The 19,632-nt window shown below is 37.6% G+C and overlaps 1 protein-coding gene across 1 annotated transcript in view; it reads left to right on the forward strand.

The window, feature by feature from the left end:
• The window catches only part of CNIH3 (cornichon family AMPA receptor auxiliary protein 3), a 45,925-nt gene extending 26,804 nt beyond the window's left edge, over positions 1 to 19,121 (forward strand). The window contains exons 4-6 of the mRNA XM_080408776.1: positions 14,229 to 14,341; positions 16,850 to 16,993; positions 18,983 to 19,121. Of these exons, the coding sequence (XP_080264902.1) occupies positions 14,229 to 14,341; positions 16,850 to 16,993; positions 18,983 to 19,010 (285 nt within the window). The 3' untranslated portion in view covers positions 19,011 to 19,121. The remainder of the gene's footprint in view (positions 1 to 14,228; positions 14,342 to 16,849; positions 16,994 to 18,982) is intronic.
• The last annotated feature ends 511 nt before the right edge of the window (positions 19,122 to 19,632 follow it).

The following is a 19,632-nucleotide window of genomic DNA, read 5'->3' on the forward strand; positions in this document are numbered from 1 at the left end:
CTTAAATTTTCCAAAATAGAACAGAGAATGTAATTGTTCTGCAGCCAGGCATTTTCTGCCATTTGGTTTTGGGGGAAAATGTTTCTGTGTCATTAAAACCAAGTAGGGGTAATGTGAAGCAGATTACATATATATATATATGGTGCTGGCATGTGCACATGCATGTACAGGTGGGTCCGTATTTTTATGGTGCTATAGAATTAGATAAGCATAAGTTTTCTGGTTACTGGAGAATGATTGGTTATATATGAAGAAGCTATGAACTTTCTATAGCTGTGGGCAAATCTATTCTATCTTGAAGTAAATGAGAGGAAGAACTTACTCTCTGAAGCCAGCACAACATGAAGTTCTGTCAGGATGCAGGTATTTCTTTTTATTTGTTGTTGTGTTTTGGGGGTTTTATAGTATAGATTTGTATTCATGTGTGTGCTGTAGATGGTTGAACATTCCATTGTGTGGACGCTGGTGTGCGATACAAGTGTTAGGTTACTCACATTGGCCATACACTACCATTGGTGAATGCTGTGGAGCGTGCAACTGTGCTATCTTTTTTGCTAAATTACCTTTTTTTTTCTAAGGATGTGTTTATGTGACACACTACAATGCTGTACAGAGGTACACGAGCTAGTTGTGAATGAGCTGTCTTCAGCTAGTGGAAGCAGTACAGACGTCTTGGGCTGGTTAGCCCTGCTGAGGAGCAGGATAGTGAGGTGTACGGTATAGGTCTAACCATGGGGTTTGTGATGAAATATTTTGGTGAGGTTATTAAAATATGTTCAGTGGTGATGGTGGCAGGAATATTATATAATTGTAATTGCAGTTGTATTTCAAGAAACCTACCTACCTGATTGATTCCTGTTGGATATGCTTATCTTTAGCACTAAGGACAGTTAGGAATTTCCTAGATTAAAACATGGTCTATTTCATTAATCAACCACTGTCATATTATTACTTTACCTTTGAGGAAATGTAAATTAAATTTGATCAGGTTATGCATTGTAATTTTTGAATTGATTTGATAGATCCTCACTAAGGAGGAGAGTTGATTGAAGTTGCTTCCTGCTCAGCAAACGTAATTCAGACTTCGATTTGCTCACGCCAAACACTGCTGAACAATATAAGTGACCTTTCTCATTATCAGCAAATATTTGTTTTCAAACCCTATTAAGCTAAAGTGAGAGTGATTTATGAACAGCGGCATTGGAACTTACCTGGGAGGGAATTGAGGTAGATGAAAGACAGACTTCTACTAATTTTCCTCCTGTAGTGGAGCATTTAAGTCAGGTGCTAAATTTGTAAAGCTGCAAAGTGTAAGAAAATATTGTACCAGAGCTCAGTCCTTTTTCTTGATTTTATTTGGTTGTGGAATTTTGGGGTTGTGTAGGTTTTTTTGGTTTGTGGGTCATTTTTTTTTTTCTCCAAGTCCTGACAGGATGTTTGGAAGAGAACAAATTCAGCAAGAAATCTAACCACAGGCAAGGTGACATTAATCTCAAAGATGTTCCAGATGAACTTGAACTATCTTGAAAAATACGAACAAATACACAGACAAAAAAACCTGCAGGTACAACTTTTGAATAACCAAACTTAGCCAGTTAGGCACTCCGGTACTAGCAGTAGCAACAGCAACAGTAGATTATAAATCAGGAGCTGGGCAGTTTAAAAACAAACAAACCAAAACCTCTTCGCCTAATCTTTTTTCAAGCAAGTTTTAACATTTTAGTTAGAGGGTTGGGGGTTGCCAGTGCTTGATCTGGTCTGGTACTTCCGTCACTGTGGTTTCCAGTGGAGCTGGATCTGTGGTGGTAGTGGTGGAAATTTATTCTGTACTCAACAGTTCTGGTATTTACCAGACTTAATACTGGTTTTACTAGTCTGCGAAGGTAAAATAAATCTATCTTTTAAATTTATATTCCATAGTGTGTACCTTTATACACATCACAGTTATGTTTTACTGTATTTATAGGTTTTGGTAAATAACCAAAACCAATGTTACTTTAAAGAGCAATTACAGAAGACATTCCATTCAGACTGAGATACTGTAAATAAAATGTAAAAACTAGTGACCATAGTGTATAATTCTAGACACGTGAGTGTCTGTGTACAATTTTGTTTTGGTGTGTTTCCATATTTAAGGACTTTATTAAAAAAAAAGTCAAAATTACTTCCATGTATGAAGGTAACTGTAATTCAGAGGCATGAGTAATCAGAAGCTTGAAGTGTTGTGGGTTAACACTACAGGTCCAACCGTAGACAGACTATTCCAAGGAAGAAGATAAGGTTTGATTTTTGTGTCTGTCATGCCTGTTTGTCAGTGTTGAACGCACATACTCAAAGCTTGAAAAAAAATCACACTATGTCCAGTGAAACGTTACTGAGCTCATTGGATCAGCTAACACAGAACGAGTTAACTTTCTAGCCATTTCCTTAATAGCAGATGAAAATGGTGTTTTCTGAGTGTTGGAGGTTTTTCTACTTTACATGTAGACAAATATTATAGAAAATCAGCATTTTTAAATAGCCTTGTCTTTCCTTGTTTATCCTTATTCAGCAGACATGTTTTTTCCCTGCATATTTTGGATGAAGGAGATTAAACAATGTACACTAGAGTGATTGTCATAGGAAATAATTTTTGTACTTGGACCTTAGGTTCCAGACCTTCACCTACCAGTAGCTCCTACCATTCTCTGCATGCAGCAGCTACAGTGGACAAACACCTCTGGAGAATGTCAGGTGTCACAGTAGCTGATTTAGATTGATCATATTCTTTTCTTCCTGATAAATTTGCTGGTTATTACAATGATCACTTCTTCTGTTGTTCTGCCTCATAGTCACTGGCAAGCTTGAGTGATGGATTTTAAGCGTGTGTTTTGGTATATGTCATTTGATTACTTCATCATGTATTTAGGGATTTATAGATGTGTAACAGTCTGCAGACTAATAGTCATTAACAGAGTACTTCGGTAAGCCTGTAATATGGTTCATTAAAATGCTTAACAAATTTAGCAAATGCGACGTATAATCACAAGGAATTTTTAAAGTTGTGTGTATCTATCCATATGTAAGAAGGAATCATACTTTCTTCCTGGGATTGAAAAATCTTACAGGCGGAAACGACAGCAATAAGGCCATTATTTGTTGTGGAACTGGGAATAGCAGCAACAGTTTTACCTTTTGTAGTGCTGTGATTTATTTACAACCTCAGTAAAGACATTTTAATTCCTCATTTAGTTACTTTGTAGAAAAAGCAACAGCGTAGCCATACTAGAGGGATAAGTCTGCAAGGTAATCAGGTGCCAGCTTTGTGGTATGCATTGTATTCAGCACCTCCTAACTGGTAGTCAACATTGTCTTTGAAGTTTAGGTGCTTGTGTTATCTGAGAGGAAAACAGAATTTTTAGTCTAGTCATAAGGTATTTTTGGACTCTAGAAACATCAGTGGTGTTCTGCCTTGCAGGACAAAGAGGCTGACGTTTCCAGAGTTCTGAGAAACCGCTGCTGTAACACAGATCTCAAAGGGAACAAAAAATGGCACCATGTGATATTTTTCCTGTTAACAGCTATTGTTACGATGATGGAGCACCTGAACTTTGTCCACACTTATTAGAGACCAAAGAGTTCATCATTGTTACTGGTTTCTCAGTACATGTTATATTTCTTGATGTATCCAATGCTCTCTCATTCACGCTTCATCAACTGCTGAGTTTTGACTAATCATCTGGGCAGCAGTAAAACTGTCAGGAGACCCTTCCTACTGAGTGACTGGGAGCGTAAACGCTAATCAGGAGACTGTGGATTATTTCTGAAGAATGAATATAGGATTCTATAGAAAGAGAATATCAAATATAGAAAACATACTGCAGGTACCCAGATAGTTATTCAGAGTCTCCCTATGTGTGACTCAATGCAATACAGAAGCTTGTACAATTTCAGTAAATACTATGCATTTTAAAATTATATTTTTCTTTAAAAAATCTTTGCGCTTCAATTCAGTGGTTCAACACAACTGGTTTATATCAAAAAGCTTTCTGAACATCCCTGGATTTAGGAAGGGTTTGACTTCAAGTTTGACATTGATGCTTATCATTCATCTCTAAGATCAAACAACAACAAAAGCAGCTGTGATAGCCCTCTGTGGGCACTCTCAGAATCTCCTTGACATTGACAACTCTGAGATGAGAAATGTGTTGATCTTCAAGCATAAACCCATGTGGAATAGGCCTGGACTTAGATTTGTATTTGAAGTTCTTATATTTTAGACACCATTTAGATAAAAACTGTGTAGTGCATCATTGGTAGTTATGGCCAGATGTGTCTGAATTCGTGCAGAAATTCCCAGGGAAACTCAAGAGAAACAATACAGGTCAAACTCTGGGTAGAATGAGGGGAAGAAACATGAGTTTTTGATTAGACAATTCAGCACTTCACTTGAGCTACTAATGCTTTACCCCTTGGAAAATCATCATTTTCTTCCCTTTGAATTTAGCTATTACTGGGAGAGGACTGTGCTGTGAAGGAGGGTGGCTGGTACAAACTTCCACAAAGTAGAGTGCCTTCTGATTAGATCGCATTGGATAGTTTTATCAAGATCTGAACTTTCTATTTACTAGCCTGATAATATGAATATAAAAAAGTTGTTCAGTAATCCTTTTTTTAAAGGTTTAAACATATGATCTGTTATTTGGACTACAGTGATATTCTGAATTAACACTATCATATGAAAACTTTGCATTTTAAAGGTGTCTTAAATAAATTCAAAAGGGTGATTTCAGGCTGTTCTGTTTGTCTTCTTTCTGGAAGAAAATACAATACAAATCTGCTTTTGTTGTCTTGAGGTGGATATTCTGCTGTCTTATGTTTTGCCAGTCTTTGAATTTTGCGTTCTTTTTTTACTTCCTTAGTTCTATAATTTAATCTTTTAAAGGCCCTGTGGTGGTTCAGCCAGAGATTCCTTTCAGCAAGACTTGGCTCTCCTTTTCTGTTATGTTTTCATTAAAGTTTGTGGTACAGCAATATGTCCAGACTCAGGTAATGGATAAAACCTTATTGTGCCAGGCGCTACAAAAACCACATGGTAATAAATATGAAGAGCATTTGTTTATGCTTACAAGACATGTACCCAACAGGAGGGGAAGGCTTGTGCAGCTGATTTGATGATAGAAACCTTGTTTTCAGAGACCTATTTAGTTTTCTTATTAGCAGGTATAGTTTGCATCTTTCATTTTTAATTGAAGCTAAAAATTTGTTTGTGTTTTTGAGGGCTGTGATGGTTCATTGGGTTAATAATTGCACGTAGTCTTTAATCTCTACAGCAGATGTTCAAATCTAGCCCAGTTTGGAGTCAGACTATTGTAGTCCCAATTGATGACTGTTGGGAGTAGAATTCTCGTGTCATGTGCATAGAGACTTGTGATGCTTGCTCTACAGAAATACTAATAACCATAGACAATATGATGAGATAGATCTCTGTCAACATCACAGTGAATATGAGCTACACCTCCTGCTGTATGTATGGACACATAATTAGCTCCTAAGTTGCCTCAGAAGAAATTCTAGAGTTTGCATGCAGGCATTGGAATAAAGGATACTGTTTTTTCTAAAGCATTAACTAGGTCTGCAGATTTTGTAGGATGTAAGCTTGACATGCTGTATGCATTCTGTCAGGTAGGACTTGAACTGTAATTACAATATCTTTCATAAAACTAAATTAATTTAAGTTTTCTTTGTTTAAAGTGACCTAGGACTTTTAAAACTACGTGAGATTCTGAGCATGTGTGAGAGACGTAAAACTGTAATTGTGCATTTCAGTGCATACTTGAAAGATACTGCTAAACTGCTATTAGATGATAAAGACAACTTTCTCCTGGCCTTCAGAGTGGCTCTGACAAGGTATCTTTAGCTAAAAATATATTGGTACACAGTTTTTAGTTTATGGAAATCGTTACTTATGGATTAGTTCTTTTTAGAGAATTTTGGTACAGCATCTCTTGTGAGTTGAGAGGCATGAGATAAATTTTAAATCTGCTGTTCATGTAAACAGCGGAGCTGTCCCTAGGTTGTACGAGTGAAAGAAAGAATATAGTTTTACAGGGGAAGTGGGGATATGGAAAAAGCAAGTAAAGTATTTTTAACTGAAGTGTTATACACTTTCACTAGCTCTGTGTTGGTTTAATTGTTTTCTACAGATTCCCTAAAAAGAGGATGAAGTTAACATACTGATAATGATTCACACTTGGCAGAGATTTTGTTTGCATCTGGAAACATGAGGGACGTAATGATTTTTCCTGAATCTTGTAATGAATTTGTAGTGTAGACAAAATCTAGGCCTTCAGTACCTTTGTTGCTGAGCTGCCTTTTCCTCTTTTGCACTATGATAGGAAATATTCTACAGACCGTCTAAAAGCTTCTTTCTTTCCTTCTGTTAAGTCTTTTCTGTCTACTCTTTTGTTACATTTATTATCTATGAAGTGTGGAATGGGATGAAATTGGGTTGTGCCTTATTCCAGTAGTCTCTTGGGCACCCACATAATTTTAATTTCATCAGAAAGATTGGAACTTGGCAGTGCAGGTATTTTGTGGAACTGACAGTAGAATTAGGACCAAAGATCTGGCAGTATTTATACTTTCTGCACAAATAATCCCATAGATGTTGCTTAACTACAGGAAGTGCATCTCTTCTTCACACTTTTTATTTTATTGTAAATATATTTGCTTCATATTTAATAGAAAGTTATTACTATTGCAATCAAAATAGTGAACATAAACCCTTTTGTCCTTTCCTTGTATACAGTACCATATCTGGAAATATGATCTTAACAGAGGACTTAAGAACTTAGGGGAAGTATAGTATTTCTGGCAGGCAATTCATTCACTACTGACGCTCATTTATTGTGTGCATTGTTCCAGCACTATTTTTAGTCAAATTTACAAGTTCCTGAATTCAACACTTTTCAAAAGTTAGAACGTAACAATTGTTATTTTTAGCAGTCGTTACCTAAGGCTGTCTGGGTGCTTACCTAAGGATAATGAAAAGATATATCCTGCTGTGCCTGCACAGGTGTTCAAAGCAGGGGGCGCTTGTAAGAGGAAAAGTTACAAAACTAGTGCAAGAGTGAAGAGTTCAAACTTGTGACTTGGTCACAGTTTGGTCCTTACCCCCCTTCTATTTCAGGGAGGAAGTAAGATTTGCCAGTGTGATGCCTGATGGAAATTGTAATATCCTTTGAAGGAAGGTACATATGGTTACTCATAATATTACTACTCATGGAAATATTTACATACAAAACTATTTCAGGTTAACTGACTGTTTTTTGCTGTTAATCTCATCTTCTAAATGTTTATATGTCAATAATCAAAGAGGCAAAAAAGTATCACCCTATAATAGATGACCTATTGCTTTGTTTTACAGTTCAACTTCTTCCAGTACTGTTGTGGAGGATATGTTAACATATGTCCTTTCGGTATCAGAATATCACAAGTAACAGCAGAATAAGGCTGAAGTGAAGATGCAGCAAAAATGTAAATGAGTAACTGTTGCCTGTAATGTACTCTTGAGAGCAGTGTACTTCTCAGCTGCTTGGGGTAATGTAATTTATGCATCTGTTCCTCAGAGCTGTGTTGAAGATATTGGCAAAATTTGACTTGCTAATGGACTGTATTTGCTTTAATTTGGTACGCGATAAAGTAAATATTTGCATTTTAATAAAACTAAAGAAATAGGGGTTAAATCAAATGTCACTGTTATGTTTAGCAGAATGTTCATTGTAGATGTAAGTCAGGATCAGACCTTATAAAGCCACTATGCAATTACAAAAAGCAATATAATACCTAAAAATACTGCAGTGATTTTACATCATACCTGTTATATGGATCAAAATTGCTTCTGCTGGAAGTTCAGTGTCCTACCTTGCATTTAGATGCTGATGTTTTCAATAAAGCTGTTAGAATAGCAGGGCAGGGATTGTCTTTACCATGTCTGCACTGTACCAAATCTGCTTCATCAGACTGAGTCTTTACGCACCAGACACGGAAACAACCCTGTAGTGAACACTTAGTTTTCAGCATTTGTGGAACTGTCAGTCTTAGACAGACCCCCGGGAGAAGGCCTGAGGGCCCTTCTTGTGCTGTGCAGATGGCTGAACTTCATTTTAATGATTATTGAGATTTCTGCATTCATAGACCTGCCTGTGAAATGGGGGGCTGGTTTTCTAGATCCTAACGAACAGCTGTGGTACTAGTTGTCATTCTCACCGGTTTGGGGTGAGCCCACAAAGATGCCATGAGCTATTGGAGTAACCCAGCTATGGGGCGTCCTGGCTGGTTGTGTCTGAAACACAACAGTGAAGTGGGGCAAGAAAGCATTTCTTACCCAGTTTCATGTCAGTGTTGTGAAAACTAGAGAAGTCCGCACTCCAGGGCTGCTAACCTAGCCTCTCTTAGTGGTTCTGAATTAATGTTAAAAAAAGAAACGTTGTGAAGATATCTCCTGATCCCTGCTGAGTGGAAAGGAACAGTTCGCAGAGGAGATATACTTGTAAGAGCACAGCACATCTGCCTTAATGAAGTGCCTTCCAAGAACGGGGTGCTTTGTGGATTGTGCTGGTGCCCTGCAGGCCTTACAGTGGAGAGGTCTTTTTGTAAATCTGTTTCATAACCTCTTTACCTGGTGGCTGTTATGACCTCCCATAGGCTCTGTAATACAGAAATATTTATAGATACTCTTGATGAATGTCCCATAAAGATCTGATCTTCCTTTGTCACTCTTGTTAAAGTTATTATTTGTATTATGACAAAGCTGAAATGTTCTAATCATAAACTAGTTCCAGTGGAATCTATAGATTGTGAATATAATTGCCCCCATGTTGCAGAAGACAAAAATGAGACAATGAGAACTGAAACGATAGGCCTAAATATAGACGTGTTTAGTAGTTGAGATTGAAAGAGCATCCAGAAATTCTGTGTTATAATACTAGATCTGGTACTGTGTTACAGATGGATACGGAATACTTGGTGAGAATGATAATAAGGTTCTTTGTGTTCATTTCATCGTCTGATATTTGTGCTGTGGAGTGACTTACGTTCACAACCACTTAATACTGTTTAAAGACATTCCAATAGTTCATTAGAATAATGAAATTACCTTCACAAAGCAGTGGCTTTGTGCTGCTTTGCTTCATCGTGATCCAGAAAGGTGGAGGGGTGAAAACAGAGATGTTACATCCTTTCTTTTAGTTGTGCTCTGTACTTGGTTTGTAATATGGAGCCTTGCATGCATGCACCATTGCTCTCCCACAGATAAAATGTAAAGCTGTATATGTGAGCTTAGTAGGGTCAACAGAGGGTTGTTCTTTTGATGATCTGGAATCCATTTTCAGACGTTTTCTTTTCATCTAGTTTGATACATCTGCATAGCAAACTGCTGAATACTTTTAGAGGTTTGCATCTCATGGTTTTGAATTACTTAAAATGCTTTGGCTATAGGTTTGTGTTATAACAATTAACTGTGCAGCTGAGTTTCTAAGTGATTGCTATAAGCAACTAGAGAACAGAGCTTGCAGAGACACAAGCAAGTGTGAATTTTAACAGGAGAACTGAAGGAAATTGAACTTGAAAATTTGGATTGAAAATCTCAGTGTATTTACTGTGACATTATTGCATTGGGCTCTAGGGCAGCCTTTCAGAGGAAGTTTTGGAAGTCAAGTAACTCAAATCTTTTAAAGTAAATTAGAAAGATACACTAGAAAATGTAAGTGGGAAACCTTTGTGTATTTCAGCAGTAAATTTAATGTGTTTAATCAATTTGGCTAATGTAAGCAGTATGTTTAAAACTGTTGCAAATGTTAAGATGTTCTCTGTATTTAAATTATGCACAGTTGACCCTACTTCGGTTTGTGCAACAGCAGGTGCAAATACACCATTTGCTTTGGTGTACAAGCATTCCAGATTCATGCACATAATGGGTTAATGCAGATGGCACTGCTATTTTTCTGTGTGCTTCTGCTTTCTTTTTTTCACTTGCTTGCACTACACTTCTGACTTCTGTGGTCTGTGTCTTGCAGTTGGGAGAATTTGAGTCATTAAGTAATCATTTCCATTTGGTCTCATGATGTCTCACGATTCAGCAGCTGATACTGCCCAGTAAACCAGGTTAGCTCTGGCAGGCTCTTTCAGGCTGGTCTTTAAAGTGTAATTGAAGTAACTCTTGTGTTCTGAGAACCTTGGGTATGTCTCCATCCCTTCTTTGCCTGCTATGATGGGGACCAATTCTACATTGGTCAGCTTGCATGGTGCAAGGGATATGGTGGAAAAATGCAGCAGAGAGCACCATAATGGCAAGCTGCAGCCATCCTTTAGTGAAAGTAGGTGCAGTAGCATTTAACCGTTGCTGTAAAGCAAGCATATGCTTAGATCAGGCCTGATTTGGGGCCCTGGAGTGATACCATGCATGCATGGTGTTTTCAGTTTCTTGTTGCTTTTAGGTGGATAAAAAGGGCTTGTGTGTTTGTAAGGTGAAAAACTTGTTTCCACTTGAAAACTTCCACTCACCAGAGCTTTTATCTTATGTGGAAGAGATTCAGCCTCCACTTCAGGTTTTTTTTTCCTGCCATCTGTGGGAGGAGAAGGCAGGCATTAAGAAGGGAAGTTGTCTCAGCCTCTAACAGTATAATGAAGGCTCTCAGAAACCCTGGGAAAGGTAGTGTTTAATGACTGGCAATTTCTGGGTACTGTGTAAAATCTATGGTTACAGTCAGGAGGCTGGCGTGCACAGATGGAGACTGGTGTAGACTCAGTGTCTTTTGGGGGAAAAAACAACAGTTCCATGAGAATTACTATTATTGTGTAGCACTCAGGAGTATTGGTCCTAAGCGAAGTGCTGGAAAGAAGCATAAGGTTTTGACATTTCAGTGGCAGGGAGAACAGTTTGATTCACTTGTTGCAGTTGATTTTCTAAGCATGAGAATTTAATAGCATTGGGAGATTACTATTCCTGCTATATTATCTTCCCAGTTTTGGTTTCTGTGAGGTATTTTCGCTGGCAAGACACACTGTAAGAACCATTCTATGTAAAAATTATATAAAGTTCTGTAAAAACAAAATTACATTTGAGGAGGAGTTATCCATATAATAAACAGAATAAGCCAGAAAATGACGGACAGAAAAAGGTGGGCTTATCTTTTATATAACAGCAGCAGCATATATCTAGGAAACTGGATACTGAATAAAATTATTTAGGACTGAGCTTCCCAAGAGATGCCCTTCTGCAGTTGCAGTCTGCAGAGGTCTTTGCATTCCAATAAACAGAAAGAAGCTGCTGACAGGTGCTTAGCTTCAGTGCTTGTTTTCCCATGCTTTAGTTCAGCCAAACCTAGATATCTATACACAGCAAAGCCTGCCGTATTTTCTTTGGAATTAAAGGGGAAGAATATATCTACATGTGCATGTGTGTTTGTAATACTTTCTATGAGGATGTATTATATATTTGTGGTGAGATGGTAACAATAGGAGTATGATATCTACCTAAGATTTTACATTTTAAATGCAAATGATGGATTGTAAATAAGGGGTTTGAATATTTACTGATACAGATATTTACTGTAACTATACATATTAGAGCAAAAGCTAGAAAGGTATAGTAGTTTCTTTCCCTGGTTTATGTTAATAGCAAAAGGTATTTCTGACTTGCAGCATTTTGGTGTAGAAGCTGACTTATTTTTCAGGCTTTCCTGTGGTTTTCCACAAGTAAATGTCAGCCAGTAGTATTTCTGGTGATAAATTTGTAGTGCCATTAATTAGCTTGGCTCTCAAAGTGACCAAGTTGCAGCTCTAAAGAATTGTCCTTCATTTTTTGCTGATTTTGTCCTTCAACTCTGTGTTCTGTAACCATCTCAAGACTTCATGTTGAGCTGTGTCAGAAAGCAGAGGTTGTACCTGAATCAGGGTGTTCCTGGCTCAAAATAGAAGTATACTGTTTGTATCCTAATGTGTCTACCATCTGACAGCTTCGTATGCTCTCCTGGGAATGAATTAAAGATGCTAGTTTAATTCCTATTGCACAGCTTTCTGTATGGCAGAAGTTACTATTGCAGTTGACTACCTCAACAGGAACAAGAAGAATTGCTTGTTTCACAGCCAGCTTCCTTCTCTCCAGGAGCTAGATCCCATGTTTGCTAAAATTGACGGAAAGTTTCCATTGGTTTCAGAGGACATTGTGTCAAACTGCAGGATGATTCTTGCACCCAAGAGCTGAGGCAGTGTTGTCTTTTAGTTATTTAGTTATTCAGTTTACTTTTCCTCACAAGCCTTGCTGTTAGTGCCTTTCTACACTTCATGCTTTCAATTCTCTCACCTCCTTTTAGATTTGGTCTCTTAAGTAAATCGCCTGAATATAAACTATAATTGTCTTTGCAGGCTGGGCTTTGTTTGCTTCTTTGCTTGAATTCTCTTTAGAAACTGTGATCAGCACTGATCCTTTTTTTTATGTCCACAGGAAAATGTCACTCCAAGAAAAGGGTGAAGAGACATAAATGCCACATCTGTTGTTCTATCAAAAGCATAGTTAGATTTAATTTACACCAGAAACTGTGACTGAGAGTGACTGTTTCCAAGAGTCCACTGCTTCCTTTGTTTCCTTTCTAGCTTCACAGCAGATTTTCTTGTTTGGTTTTTAAGCTTTGCATAAATTTTCACTATGGCGTTCCTTCCCTGTTATTACCAGCCAGCCTACTGATCAGGCACTAGGGTTGTGTTCTTGCTAAGTCCGTGGATTGTGTTGGAATCAGAAATCAAATATGTGATAATGAATGTAATATGCTTTTAAGTGTGGTAGTGTTTTGTGGGTAGATGTACATCAGGAAGACCTTTCTTCTCTGCAATTTTTGATGAAGATGAATCATTCTTTGGGGAAAGGTTATAGTCATGTTGTAAATCACATTCTAAAAATGAAAAAAAAAAAAAAAACCACCAAACCAGCAATGATAAATAACTACCATCTGGAATCTGAACTATGTAATTGTATTATGATTTGTAATCCACATAAGATAACCTTTTGAGAATGTTTAAGTTGAAGGCGTAGACAAAGATATCCAAATGTGTTAACTTCACCACCTGAAACAGTTAAATTAAAGTTAAAAAATACGGTGTGCATTAGGTGGAAAGACCTCTAGAACTAAGAAGACAGAATTGATCGCAGCACAGCTGTATGGGAGTAGGTAGGCATTGGGAGTAGCTGTATAGTAGATTCTACATTGTTTTGAAAAAATAGGGTTCACTTAATTTATTTGACAGATGAAAATGAATTTATATGAAAAGAAACCTTTCAAATGCTTTTTGTGATTTAACTTTGGTTGATGTACTCCAAGATGCAGCAAGGGATGCAGAAGAACCATGTATGGGATTGTCTAGCTTTGAGAAATATGTACTACTGGAAATTAGTCTCTTCTATGACTGACTTTAGAAAGAGAGATTTCTAAGAAGTCATTGGAAAAACTGGAAGGAAACAAGAAAAGAAAACCAGCTAAGAAATGGGGAAACAGTGAAAAAAGCAAAATGCCTTTAGAAATAACTACTCTGAATCAACATCACATAAATTTCTGCTTCTGCCAGCTGCCCACTCACTTTCTTTTTTAATAGAATCATCTTGGGTCTGAAACAAGTAGTGTGGGGAGCCATAGATTTACTGAGGAAGTGAGTTTCCTGTCTTGGTGGGTTTTAGCCTGCAACACTGACTTAATAATGGATTTTTATCTCTTTAGGGTGTACATAACATATCAAAATGAGAGAAGCAGCCTTTTATTTTTCCAAGGATGCTCCTCCAGTATAGAGGTGAAGCTTTAGGTATAGTTTTATTTCCTTTCTGAATGCATGAGTAACGAAACAGTTCTTTAAGAAGTCTTTTACAGACATTTGTTTAATCTCAGTGCTTCTGTGAGGGAGGCAGTTTTGTTTTGTAGACAGAAATCTGGAGCAGCAGTAAGACAGTAAGTGATTTGTCCCATGCCTCTCAACAAGCCCCTGGACTACAGCCATGGTTAGAACCTGAACAAACCTGGCACTGCGTTCTGTGTTCACTGATCATAGCCAAGCCTTCTAGCAACTGAGGTATGTCTAGGGACAGATGCAAACACACAAGAGGCTTGCAGAGATGGTTTGTTTTCTGAAAAACTGCTTAGGTGACTAAAATCAAAGGGGTGTTTTACTGACATATATTATTTCTGTTCCTTTCTTTTCAGCTGGTGTTGCCAGAGTACTCTATCCATAGTCTTTTCTGCATAATGTTTTTGTGTGCTCAGGAGTGGCTAACACTGGGATTAAATGTTCCTTTGCTTTTTTATCACTTCTGGAGGTAAGCCTATCTTTTATATACTGACTGCTTGTTAGCCTTATTTGCCAGCTGAGCACACATGCAAGTTGTATGAATTATGAAGTGCAGTGACAGGAGTATGACTGAATATCTTTTGCCTAGTATCTTTTACCTAGAAGCAGCCGAAACTTATGTTTCCAGAGGAAAAGTAAATATTTTTCATGAACATTTAGGATGGGTAAACACATAATATAAACTTGGCTTTCAGTTACTAACTTAAATATCCTGAAGGATGTCAGGATGCACTCACCACAACTGAATGAAAACTTGAGAATTAAATAGGCTGGACTGAAATTGGAACTTGGTGAGGCTCTAAATACTTCACAGATAGGGAGTTGTAAGGCAGTTCATATCTGAAAGATCTTGGACCTATTCATTCAGCCCTAGTACGAAACCTTTCCATTGGAGCTGTGAAGTAGAGACTGGGCAGGCTGACAGAATTTTGCTTCTCATCTTCTTTGTCAGCTTTATGCTCTTTTTTTTCTTTGTTTTTTTCAATATAAAATAAGTTTTTCTTCCTGTACAGTGGAGAATTTCTTTCTGCAAGCGGAGTCTCTCTTAGAAACTCTTGGAGTAGGAATTGCAGTAGAAGAAGAGCTGTTGTCCTCACCCTGCCCACATGAAAAAGTGGGGAGTGTTTCCACTCTGGATCTCTGCTATGTGTTTATATTCACTAAGGTGCTTTCAGAGTTGATAATGAAAGACCTGCTGTTGAGCAGCATTGATGTTTTCTGGAAAGGCAGTGCAGCAGCTGCTGCTGCTGCATCTTCCTCTGCATTCTAGTGGAGGATCAGCCTTCTGTTGCTTCTGAAGATAACCAAGAGACATCAGGTTTTATGGCTGTCAGTCTGGAGTCCTCACTAGTTTTGCATTTCCACAATGTTTGTAAAAGCACAGATTATTTTTGTCTGTCAGGGTCTCTTTTTGTTACAAAGATCCATATGGTAGCAGAAATCTCCTGTGCAAAATAGCTTAAAGAAAAAAATCTGTAAAGAAGGCAAACCCATTATCTGAACCAGGAACTAAAAAGTAGTAGGTTTTTTGCACTATTTTCTGCAAAAGCTTGGTAGTAATGCAGTCATATGATAAAGTGTATTATTCAGAAGTTAGTGCCAGTATAGTTGTTAGAAAGCTAAATAAAGCTACAGATGCTTTTCTCCCTGTTGGTTGGGTGTAATAAAAATAATAATATTTTATGGTGCTGTTTTACTAAGAGTTAACAACAAAAGTGTGACAATAGTACTGACTTAAGAGGTTTTTAAAAAAAAAATTTAAAAATGTATTTTATGTCCAAGGTGGAAATGATCAAACTCTAAATAATGTTATCAACCTTTGGAGAGAACTTTTGATTGTCTTTTTTTCAATTATTTTCCACATGCTCTCCATAATTTCTGCTGGTTTAACCACAGACAGGTTTGGGTTTGTTGTGTGAAGTTCTGTACAAAACATGGGAAGATACTGTAATATCTTCATGCCAATGAAGATAATAAAGCAAGGTTTCACCTGTGGTCCCTGTAAAAGAACTTGTAATGTTATTAGAGACTAAGTGGATGTGACTAATATTGGAAGGGAGGAAGGAAAAGTTACTGTGAGAACATATACTTTCAAAGTTTGCTGCTTGTTATGTGTTTGAGGGTTTTATATCTATGTTATATATATGTCTATCTATTTATCTATCTATAAGCAATCCCAGCAATCTTCAGTGTTTACGTTACTATTTCAAAGCAACAGAAATAAGTATTTTATCTGATTTGTGCTGATCTTAAAGCAGTTCATTAATTTTGTTGAGGATTTCTTTTTTGCTTTGCTTTTGTTTTTATTGCAAAGTAACTGAGGCAGAAGCTTCTTTGCCAAAAAAGTTCTTTTGTCAGGATTTTCTCATACCTCCTGTACACTGCTGAGAATAATTAGAAATTTCTCCTATGTAAGAAGAAAAAAGATTTTCCAATTATAATTATTTGGATGGTAATTTTCTGAGCAGTGCTACATGTAGAAAACATTAGTCAGCCAGCTCTTATATTACTTCATATTGACTTTTTACCTTTTCAGAGTTGGAGGAACTTAACTATCAGTTGGTTGAGACTGTCACCTTTCAAAATGTCTGAAATCAGTTGTGTAGATGCAGTTAGAGCCCAGTAATCCCTCCTTCATTCTGTAATCACAAACCACTGCATATTGTCACGCACAATACGTAAGTTATTAGAGAGCCAGAAATAACTATATAAGAAGAGGGAACATTTTAATCTAAAGAATAAATAGAACACAGGAAGTCTGCATTAATTAATTGCTTTGTTCTAGAAGAATGGTCTTAGACTAGCATCCTGATTTTAACAATGTCCAGAAATAGAGGCTTGAAAAAGAGAGGAAAATTCCTCCTGTATCATGGAAGATGGTTGTCTTCTGAGCTGGTGATCAGGAAGATGTGTATCTGCACATATTTAATACAAAATATTAGAGAGTCATTCCAGGTGTCTTCTCCTGCTCTTTCAGGTATTTTCGTTGCCCAGCAGATAGTTCAGAGCTAGCATATGATCCACCTGCAGTCATGAATGCAGATACCTTGAGTTACTGTCAAAAAGAGGCCTGGTGTAAGCTAGCTTTCTATCTCCTTTCATTCTTCTACTATCTGTACTGGTAAGTCTGGTCGTTTCACTAAGGAAATAGTAGCTGCTTTTCATTTGACATGTGAAATTTATTTAGGAATGACTGGAACCAGTTTGCCTTTTTCCTTAGTCTTTATAAAACTTGCTTCTGATCTTGATTCAGGGAAGCATGCCCACTTACCACAGCATATGCTTATATCTGCTGACACCTCAGTACAAAATACTAAGCGTTTACCTAAGACCTGAGCCAAACCCCAGAGCCAACCAAAGGAAAAAATTTTTGCTCCTCTGCATAGTCTCTTAGGATGGGTGAAATAACAAATGTTATAATAATGGCATTACATCAAATAAAAATGATAACGGTCTTATGATTCAAGAGAATCTTAAGAAAAATACATCTGCTGGTGTAGTGATGCTCAAGATAAGTAAATGGGTAGGTAAATGGTGGGTAGAAACATGGAGTGCACTATGCCTGTAGTCATTCCTACAGACTGCCTTTCATGACAGGGTAAGCCTGTGTGTGGTCCAGACTCCTAATTTAAGTACATTCTTGAAGATGTGCACCCCAGTTGTGTGTCGTCCCACCTGCCCCTGTCAGATGTCCTTAGTGCGCAGTCACAAATGCCCAGAGCAAGAATATGTGAGGATCATGCCTTGGCAGGATCCCTGTGCTTTTAGTCATCCCTGTAATCACACCATAAAACTACTTGACAACAAGGGTTACTGCACTTCAAACAGAGGTGTTGTTTTATGATGCTTTCCTTCTACTTCTTCCATAATGTATTTGCATAGAGTGCCTTTTCAAGCCAGTCTTGCATGCAGTAATCCCTCTGTAAGGCAGGTTTGTATGATGATGGAAGAAAATAAATCTTATTTCTCCTTTGATTACTGGCCCGTTATCTGTTCTGTTGTTCCCCATATCTTGAGGAGTTTTTGCTGCAGGTTGTTGTTTCTCAGTATTACTTGTAAATACTATTGAGAACAAAGTTTTCTGTCCACATGTGCATGCATATGTACCTGTCTGTGTCTGCATACATGAGCAGGAGAAAGTAGAAGGGTAGAAGAAACAGAAGCTGGTAGGTGGCTAGTTCATGTTAAGATGGATGGGGCATGAGAACCTGAGGAGGAGTTCAACATCCAGTAGCTTTGTGGGTTTGGGCTGAGTGCCTTTGCCCACCAGTCCTCTTCATGGGACTGGGAGTGGAAAGAACGGAGTTAAGCTAGATAAGCTCTGTTAGTAGCGCAAGGAGAGATGGCAAGGCATGGCTGAAGAGAGAAGCATTTTTGACCCTGTGTTTTTGTGTTGGGTAAAAGACTCTGTCAAAGTCAGCTATGTAGTGTGGTCTTTTCTGCTGGGACTCTGCTTTGTGCAGCTTCCTCTGAGCCCTGCTTGCTTCATTCTAAAATGTGGCCATAATCCAAATCCACTGCCTGGTGCTAAATAAAATAGTATTAATTACATTCAATTTTGCTATGCTTTCCTGGGTATTGTCAGAATTAGAAATGCAGTAAAATGCAGCCGTGGCAATGTACTAAGATTTCTTTGCTGTTCAGAACTGCATTTAATATGTATGGATTCATTCCAGCTGGTGTCTGTATTTTATGTTTCTTCTACTGCTGGAGTTTTTTCCAGAGGAAACAAAATAATGCAGTTTCATGGGGAAACCTTGCCTGCCCTGCTGAGAGTTGCTGGTTGAAGTTTTAAAAATCAAATGCACTAAAGCAAAATGGTTTTGTTTCTACACTGTTCAAATTCAGATATCAGACTGCACTTTAATAAGCTCAAACACAGCTTGTGGTGCAGTAGGATGTCGATAATGAATTTGTTATTTCTTGAGTGCTTTTTGATACCCATCTTGAATACACCATAATTAAGATGCTTTAGAGAGAAAGAACGCAAAGGAAAGCACAGGCCATTACAGTCAGACCTGAGTCACAGACAGTAAAGGTTTATAAAAATCAAAGTGCTCTGTATGCTTCAAAAGGATACTTTCATATTATGTCTTTCTTTTACATTCAGCATGATCTACACTTTGGTGAGCTCTTAACTGCAAGATCATCGTTAAAGGCTGAAAACAACAAAGGCTGGAGGTGTGAGGACGAGTGAGCCAAGTGATGCATGAGTTAAAAAAAAAAAAAAAAAAAAGCAAAGAGGAAAACTTTGAACCCAAGAAGCAGAGTACATGAAAGAGACTCAGCAAGAAGAAGCAGAATACCATGGGAGAACAGCTGCGTTAACTGTGTTTATCTCCTGTTTCTCAATCTGTTGCAGTAAATGACTTTCAACATACACAAAAAAAACTCCCATGCAACAAGGTGGGCCAAGTAACACAACTATTCACCTCTCCAGGAATAATGCTGCTTGGTTTAGTGGATTCATTATAAACTATAGTCCGTACTGTCTTCCAGGGAGCAAAATTTCCTTTCTTAATGACTGTTCTGGACGGCAAGATCATCTTAGAAAGAACAGCTATACAACATATTTTGAAAATTGCTTCAGTGTTTTTTTTTTTTCCACCCATAACAACAATAACAAGAGAGTTTGCAGTTGCAGTGTTCTGTTCTAGTGATATGCTGTTCCTGTAGGTAACATCCAGTATATTTCTGTACTTCAGCTGTGATGCACCAATAACATAGTGATGTGTATAAATGCATTGGGTTTGACCTAAT

Source organism: Falco punctatus (genome assembly GCF_963210335.1).
Source record: "Falco punctatus genome assembly, chromosome: 12".
NCBI classification, from domain to species: domain Eukaryota; kingdom Metazoa; phylum Chordata; class Aves; order Falconiformes; family Falconidae; genus Falco; species Falco punctatus.